The 9239-nt window shown below is 33.9% G+C and overlaps 1 protein-coding gene across 1 annotated transcript; it reads right to left on the minus strand.

Moving 5' to 3' along the window:
- Nucleotides 1–520: 520 nt before the first annotated feature.
- On the minus strand, nt 521–1884 carry LOC136064725 (benzyl alcohol O-benzoyltransferase-like). The gene is made up of 2 exons (XM_065766816.1): nt 1421–1884; nt 521–815 (listed from the first exon to the last, which is right to left on the minus strand). The coding sequence occupies exons 1-2, from the start codon at nt 1882–1884 to the stop codon at nt 521–523; spliced, it is 759 nt and encodes a 252-aa protein (XP_065622888.1).
- Between the last annotated feature and the right edge of the window lie 7355 nt (nt 1885–9239).

Genomic DNA, 9239 nt, shown 5'->3' on the forward strand with positions numbered 1-9239 from the left:
ATATCACTCATATTTTGATATTTGAACTGAAATTGTAACTTCAAAGCCACGATTTAAGTCTAAAAGTTAAATTACGTGTACGGCGTGAGTAATAAGGTGCACGCATTAGCAATTACCCAATAATAAAACATCAATGCATGACTATTGTTTTGTACGTGATATCTCTATATATATTTTTGGACCGGGATACAATATATACCAACATAATCTTAACCATGCATGAGTGGTTAAAATAGTAACTATCAAAATGAATTTCCAGAATCATTGGAAGTATATATCATATACCCCAAAAATATCATAGAAATAAGATTATGCATTTTGTTTTCATATCACATATTAGTCCCCATAAGTACTGAAAAGATATGATTACTTAGAGCAATGTTTATTACACAAAAAATTGTGTAAAATTTTTTTAAATTGAAATTTGTGACTTCGTCTTAAATTATTACACACAACTTTGAGTGCAATAACTTGTGTGCACTAGTCATTTCGCGATTACTTAAGAAGTTGTACTGCTATCTCAGTGGTCTCCCAAGATGCTATCTAGCTCCTTCACAAATCTTTCTATGGCTAAAGTTGGCAAGCACATTGGCACCATAATTTCCTCATCTCCTTGACTATTCTTCATTGGCATGTAGTTGTTTGCAGGGTCAAGGCCTGGCTCTGGAAAAATCTTACCTGGTCCACCAAAGGCTGCTTTGCCCAACCCAAAATCCAAAGCTTCAAATCTTGTACGTGTTATGTCTGACACAAAGTAGGAATGCACCATGGTAAGAAAAGGTGGACCTTTTATCACCAAAAGATCTATAAGTGATCTATAAGTGATCTATAAGTGATATTGTGTATGGACAGTGTACAAGAGAGTGTAAGGTAATCAAAGCCATTAGGAACCATGCAAATAAAGAATTTGTACTCATGTGTTCTATTATTGTTAGTAGCTTAAGTGTGAGTTTTTCTTGGACAAATTGTTACAAGTGGTGGAGGGGAGATTTGAACATTGATTAATCTTGTAAAATGATCAGTCAAAGTTATTAAGTTGTAATGCTCTTGACAACTAAAATGTGAGTTATTACATATATAGGGCTAATGGATCACTTGTATATATATGCATAGACAAATTAAATAATTTTGGTATATTTTAGTACAAAAATATGAGTTTTGTCAGTACCTTCATTTAAAAAAAAAATTCCAAATCAAATAAGATAAAGATAATTCAATTATTGATATGTAAGACTCATAGGTAAGGTTAACCCTTATATAAGAAGGGAGAATAGTAGTACACCGGACTTTCACACACATGCGTGCGCACACACAAAAATTAGAAGAAAAAGAGAGATAGTGTGATTATAATTAATGAGGTAAGTTGCTTAAAAAATTTGATAGAAGAGCGTTTGAAGTGCATTTCTCAAGCACACATTACCTGAAAACCAACAACGGGCAATTAACCAACCCTCCGGAGCCAGGAACTTCAAAAACGGGAACTTCAAAAATGAGCTCGTCTATACACGGGAATGGAGGATGAGGTGCATCACCAAACTCCTCCAGTGTAACATCAGCATCAGCTTCAATGAACATCACACCTTCACCAGTACATTCTACCATGAACTTGGCGTCAGGACCTTCCCTAAGCCTACCTGCATATGGGTAGTAAAACACAAGCGTCCGTGCAATTGCCTCTCTAATGACCTTCACAGGATCTTTTCCTTCCAATGACTGATCATAGCGACAAAACATTATGGCCGGAACATGGTGTCTTTCTCCGTCATCCACATCTGAAAGTTGTTTGTATTCATGGGGAGTTAATTTAGCTGGAACAACCAGCTCTGGTTCACATCTCCGAACATTGAAAACTAGAGAAGTGGGTGACGGTGCCGTAATTGCCATTGCTACAAAAATGAGCTACAATTGAGAATGATTTGTACAGTGCCAAGTGAGTTTAAATTAAAAGACATTGTTATGCTCTTATTTTAATTAATTAAAAAAGCAAGGAAGAACAAAATAGAGACGGCTGCCGAATTTCTCTCTATCTCATCAGACAAAAAAGAGAGACGGCATTTACAAATTAAGTGCGCTTATTAAGGTGAAGTGAAAACTTTAAGATAAAAAGAAAAAGACATTAAGACCGATAATAACTATTTTAGGTGATTAAACTGTAAATTAACAATGCCTACAATGCAATAAATCAACCATTTACTTTCGTCTATCACAATGAACATTCACCTAACATTGTCTGACTTATATTCTATGCCAAAAGATTCGAGTCAAGCCACGAATAGTCTGTTTTTAACATAATGATCTTACTTGGCAATGCCTTAAACTCATCCCTCACGGTCACCAGCCAAAAACAAACTGAGGAAAACAACTTTAACGAAAGTCCTATAGTGTCTGAATGATAGTTCTGTCCATATCCAGTTTTCTACCAACAATGCTAGTATCACACCAAACACAGACTTTGCCACAATTATATTACGTGGTAGACTGTAATTGTCTGTCCGTCACTATCATATGGACTCATTATTTTTCCTCTACTACTCACTATTTACCACGCAAAATAGTTGTGAAAAAGTGTGTATTTATGTGTGATACATGAATACTAGCATTATTGGTTTTCTACTCCCAACATGAGTCCCCAATATTAGTGACTCGTGTGCACTGTGAATGTCTGATGGCGTATGGAGCACAAGAAGAGGTGTGCATGAACAATCCAACCCACCAGCCCAGTGAAACCAACCTAACCCATACCAAACATGCCCTTAATGTATTATTCATAAGGAATTGTAACTATATTTTACCCTAACCTTTTGTACCAGCTTGCTTTAGAAGCTTCACATTTTTATTTACATATCCCATATGCAAAATTATTCACAATTGATGCATAATTTAAGATAAAAAGAGCTCAAAGATCAAGGATTACCATCTAAAAAGGCTCAAAGATGAAAATAGAAGAAATAACATATTGCTTCCATAGAACGTTATTCTTGATTAAGATGATCGAATATCCAATTAATCAAGAAATTATGTCATGATTTTTTAAAAAAAAAAATTAGAAAAAATATAAATTAAAAAAAAACCCTTAATAATTTTGTTATATTAATTTTTATTTTTTTGGTTTCTATATTAGTTGATAGTTTGTTAAATACTAAATGAATGCTTATAGAGAGTCTTTTGACTAAATATTGCTTAAATTCGAGTTTATTTGTGATATAAGTACTACAGCATGAGGAGAGAGGTGAATATTAGCAATTATGTTGCCGAAATTGTGAGAAAAAGTAGGCGAGGAGAGAGAAATGGTGTGACTAGATGGAGGAAAGAGAAAAATTTTTTTTTGACAATACCATTGCTCCCTAATTTTTGTGCATGTATCTGACTGCCTAACTAACCAAAAAGAGGAGAGAAAGTTTTGGGGCTTCTTTGGTTGTGTTGTTTTAACAATTTTTTTTTTTGTTTAAACAACACAACAAGTATTTTTACAATACTTTTTCACCCACATGTATTTCCACAACACTTAAAAATGTTACTAGAATAACATTACCAAATGAGCCCCAATTGTGGCAATCCAATTGCCAAAATAGGAGGGAGAAAAATTTGAATCATAGCAATCCAATTGCCAAAAATAGGAGAGACAAAATATTTATGGTGGCCCACATAAAATTGTTGTTGCTCAACCTAGGCCTGTCCACAGGTCGGGCTGGGTCAGTTTTGGACCCAACCCAGACTCGACCCGTCAACGTCGGGTGGAGGCTGGAGGAACCCAAAACCGATTGTTGGAAAAATCGGTCGAGTCATTTTAGGGTGAGGGTGAGCGTCGGTCGCCAGAATAAAAAAAAGTAATCAAAATTTGAAAAAAGAAAAGTCACCGAAATCTGGAAAAAGCCGCTGGAATCTGAATTTTAATGTTGAAATCTGCATTTTTTTTTTTTCATATGCATGTTTTTGCTAAAAATTGCTGGAATTTAGCCGGATTTGGCTAAATCCCTCTAGATCTAGCCGGATCTAGTCAAAATCGAGAGATCTAGTTGAGATCTCGCCGGATCCGGCTTGTTTTTGCAAGATTTGGTTGGATTTTTTTATACAACTCCGATCGGGTTTTGGTTGCTTCGGTTTTAGAGAAGCAAACCTGCCACTTGACCCGCCGGTGTTGAATCTTGAGAACGGAAACTCGCAGTCAACCAATTGGACCTTTGGTTCTGGCTGGAATTGAGTCGGCGTCAGGTGGTTTGGTCGGGTTGTCAGGCTTCGGTCGAGTCTGGATAGTCCTAGCTCAACCATCACTAGAATCTGGAAAAAGGTGCCGGAATCTGCATTTTATCACCAAAATTTGCATTTTTTTTTCACTGGAACATGCATGTTTTCACTAAAAATTGTTGGAATTTGGCCGGATCTAGCTAAATCCCTTTAGATCTAGCCTGATCTAGTCAAGATCTCACCAGATCTAGTTGAGATCTTGCCAGAACTGGCTTGTTTTTGCAGGATTTGGTCGGATTTTTTTATATAGCTCCGATTGGGTTCGGGTTGTTTGGGTTTTGGAGAAGCAAACCCACCACTCGTCCCGCCAGTGTCGGTCCTTGAGAACGAAAACTCGTCACCAACTAACTTGACCTTTGGTTCGGGTAGAATCGGGTTAGTGTCGGGTGGTTTGGTCAGATTGTCGAGTTTCGATTGGGTCTGGACAGCCCTAACTCAACCATCTGTCTTTTTTCATTGTAAAAAGGGCTACCTTGCACTTTTTATTTCTTAGAAGGTTATGTAATCAATGATGCAATGTGCACCACATGAATCATGGGTGATGTCATTTTTTTTATAAACTACATTGAATATAGATACACTTCTTTTTTTATGAATACATTGAATATACATACACACTACTATCCGCAGTGTTTTATTTTCTTTTATTTTGTTGTTATTGAGAAACCTATCAACAAATCCAATGAAAAGATGTTTTTTTTACAAAAATATCTTGGAGCTCTATTTATATATTTTTCTAGTCGAATGAACAGTTGCACCAGCACCAGCCCACCATCATGCAAGTGTACCTTTGGAGCATTATATTTGATTGTACAAAAAAGAGAGAAGAGTGCGAATTATCTATTTGGTTTGTAAAAATAAAATTTTCTAAAATCTTCTTTTTATTCTAATTTTTTCCTCTATTTTCTTTCCACTTTTTTTGACATAACCAAATAATAAAAAATCATTAACTTTATCTATATCTATACTCTATATAAGAGGATTCTCTTTTTTCAACTAGACTTTTATATGATTCAAAAATACCTCCATTAATGACGGTAACTTCATTTAGAAATATGATCATAAATGTCAAATAACAAATTTCATTTTGAATTAAAAAAGAAAACTTCTAAAATTTAGGATATTTTTCCCTTTATGTTAAAAAAAAATTACAGTTACTACTTATTTCTAAAGTTTATCATTTTTATTTATATGAAAAATAAAAATATATATTTCTAAATTATAATAGATTCAAAATTTTAACTTTTATAAAAAAAAAATAAAAATAAAAGAGCTTCTAAACATGCACAACCTGCGTGCTTTGAAACTGGTGTTTATATATATGTCATTTTTTTAATGTTTTATTTTGTCTTTTACTTTTTGTCCTCATCCTTTAGGACAAGTTATGCACGTTGACAGCAAAGAAAAGGCTACAAAAAAATGTGTTGAAGAAACGTCCATTCTTATCTCTTCTTCACTTTCTTCTACCTCTAGCTCTCTCTCTACAAAGAAAAAAAAAATAATGGAAACTTCTCTGGACAAAGTTGCCACCTCCGTTCTTTTTGTTATAATGACAACGTTGTCATGCATGATTCTGAATTGGGTGTGGTTAAGACCAAAATATTTAGAGAGGTGCTTGAGAAAGCAAGGTCTTGTGGGCAATTCTTATAGACTTTTCTTCGGGGACACGAAGGATAGCTCTATGATGATAAAGCTAGCTTGTTCTAAACACATAGAACTCTCTGATGATATTGTGCCACGTGTTCTCCCCTTTGAACATCACACAGTGAAGCGTTATGGTATGTATGTCTACAATAAACTTAATTATCTAAAGATTTTGTTGCAGCAAACACAAATTATATCTCACTCATTTCTTAGCAATAAAGTATGTATGGCTGTTTAAGTCCTGTAACTTCTGTTTAAAAGCTTTCAACTATGAATTAGCTTATGCCCAAAATCTTAAATTTGAACCAGACAAACTAGACCGATTGATTAAACTATAAACTAGAATCTAAATTGGTAGCGGTGAAGTCAAAATTTTTTTGAGATAAAGTTAGTGTTATTGGTTCTAATTTAAATAAACCATTGAAATGATTTTTTATCCATTAATAATAGTTAGTAACAAACTCTCACTTAATATTTATTAAGAAAATGTTGTAGACATGATATTTTACTAAAAATATTGGATTTTCTTCCAACCTTCATAAACATATGCAGGCAAGAATTCTTTTACATGGCTTGGCCCAACACCCCGTATAAACATTACGAGCCCCGAACAAATTAAAGATGTTTTCACCAGGATAGGTGACTTTCAGAGGCCCAAACCAAATCCACTTGTCAGATTGCTTGCAATGGGAGTAATAAACTACGAGGGTGAGAAATGGGCTAAACACAGAAAGATCATCAACCCTGCTTTCCATATAGAGAAGTTGAAGGTTATGTATTACATTTCTTATCTTTTTAAATCCATGTGGAATCAATAGTCGTGTCCAAATTAGATTATTGTCATCACTTTTGTAAAAATGTTGTAGCTTATTCTAGAACTGCATGATTTATCTTTAAAGTGATATCGTACAAATCACCAAGTTTAACGCAAAAACACTTCTGTACTGAACTCCATAGCTAAGTTTCAAATGTCTGTAGCACATGTTAGTGATAAAAAAACTTATAGGTATAGTCAGGGTGGCTCAACAACTTTGGGGGCTTAGGCGAAAATTTTAAGTGGGGCATTTTTTATATTTAAATATTAATTAAATAATATTAATTGAATTTTTTTTTTACTTAAAATCTATTTAAAATGATATTAATCACTATAATACAAATGAGTTGATACGATATACATCAAATTATTAATTGGTGTGATAACTTATAATAATTGATAAAGTAAAAATTTTGCATAAAAAAGTAAAAGATATAGTGGGTGTGACATTGAGTGTGGGTGTGAGTGGGTTAGTGTGTGGCCATGTGGTGTGTGGGGGCCAGCAGTGAATTGTGAACTGTGGGCTTATAGCCTTGTGACATGTGCAATGATGTGGCCTGTGGGTAGACTGTGCAGTGATGTGGGCTAAGCAAGACCAGCGTGTTGTCCTATCAATCAAGTAGATTAAAAAATATAATTTAAAATATTTAATTGAATAAAAAGAAAACTCTTCAACCTTAATTATTGGAAAGACAGAAAGGGAGAGGACCAGAAGGGTTACCTATGCTATGCCCACACTGCCCCTCTTCAATCTTGAATCTACTATGAAGGGCAGTGAACAAAGAATGATTTCAAGTTATTACAATTTACAAAGAATGACTAAGCTTATAGAAAAATACTAAGAATCAAGATGAAAAAAAGAAAGGTAAGAATATAGATGGATCGGCCGAGAGATAGAGAGATGAGAGATTTTTTCTTTTGTTTTAGAATTATATATATATAGTTATATAATTGTTTTTTATAAGTAGGGGTCATCTTTTATTAGGGGGCCTTAGGCAATTGCATGGCATCAATTGTATCTATTATTCAGGCGGCCTTGAGTACAGTACAATAATCATGATAGGGAATTGTTTGTGTTTCGGTTCTGAGTAATACTATGGAAAAAAACTATTTTAGAAACTTTTTTACAAATTTTTGATGTGGTGAATGATTATTAGTAAGTGAGAAGATGATGTTAGTAATGGACTCAGATGAGAACCAATAAGAATTTATCACATCAATAATTTGTAAAAATGTTATAAAATAGTTTGTGACTGTAGCAGTATTCATAACTTAAAAGTGACAATATTTTTTGAGATGGGTAGTTAATGGGAGAAGTAGGGTTCAAACTACATACACTAGGCACCACAAAGAATATAATTATTGCTAGATACTACCTTTGATCTATTGCTTAAAATATGGTTGACCAAAAATATTGTGTGCAAATAAGATTCTAAGTACATTCAAACATCAGTAATGCTAGTATAGCAAATAATATTATATGTCCATTTTCTTCTTAAAAAAAAAAAACAAAGACTATATGTCCATTCAAACTTTCAAATATGAATAATGTCAATTAAATTTAAACTTAGATTCTTGTTTGCTCAAATGGGAAAAGTTTAACTCCTGCCTACACTCAAATTTTTTTTAATAGTATCTTGGTTTAATAGTAAAGAATAATTATCATAGGGTAGATGCTACAAATTCTAAATTCTATCTCTATAAAAAAAATTAACTTAAAAACATCTATAGCAATCAAATTAAAAAAAGAAAAAAGAAATAGTTATAAAGCATTTAACTACTTTGAATTCATTATATAAATGAAAGGGTAATTTTTTGTTGGCAATTTGGCATATATTACAAATCGCATGTGTATTAAAAGGGTAGTTGGTGTTGGGAATTTAGACCCCTTAAACACACACAGATTGCGTAGCCTAGATTAATTAGCCAAGTTGTTACTTAGTCAAATTAAGCAATTATAGGTTAAAACAATCCAAACAATCATATTAAGATATAAAGCAGCGGAAAATAAATAACACAAGATATGATCACCCAGGAAACCACACGGTAAAAACCTGGGGAGGATTTGACCCACCGATCCTCAAGGCTAACCTGAATTCACTATGAAAGAATTGAAGTTCGTACAAAAGGACTACAAGCTCCCCGCTCGACTTCCTAATGCTACCCACCAGTAGAACTTCCTGACACGACCACGCGCAGGCTTCGAATCCACGGACTACTTCTTTCTTGAATTCCTCAATCAGCTACAAGCTCCCCGCTTGCTTTTCTTTTTAAGTTCCAATGGTTGCAACAGTAATGATCTTCAAGATGTTGAAATCATCTCCACCATGAAAACCCTAAGTTTTGTGTAAAGGAAAGCTCCTCAAAGATCTCACACGAGATTCACACAAAACAGCAATGTATGAGCAACAATACAATATGGACAACCTTCAAAAACGTGGCTAGGGTTTTATTTATATACCTAGGGTAAAAACATAAAACCCTAAACGTTTAATGAAGTAGGGCTGAGTTGGAAATTCTGCAGAAAATTCAACCT

The sequence above is a fragment of the Quercus suber genome, unplaced genomic scaffold, assembly GCF_002906115.3.
Source record: "Quercus suber isolate HL8 unplaced genomic scaffold, Cork oak 2.0 scaffold_24, whole genome shotgun sequence".
Classification (NCBI taxonomy): domain Eukaryota; kingdom Viridiplantae; phylum Streptophyta; class Magnoliopsida; order Fagales; family Fagaceae; genus Quercus; species Quercus suber.

What these genes read in the sequence shown, in the direction of transcription:
- LOC136064725 (XM_065766816.1), bottom strand. Translation starts at nt 1,884, where the DNA reads ATGGCAATTACGGCACCGTCACCCACTTCTCTAGTTTTCAATGTTCGG. An exon ending in TGCCCGTTGTTGGTTTTCAG is followed by an intron (nt 816 to 1,420) that starts GTAATGTGTGCT and finishes GATCACTTATAG; the next exon opens with ATCACTTATAGATCTTTTGG.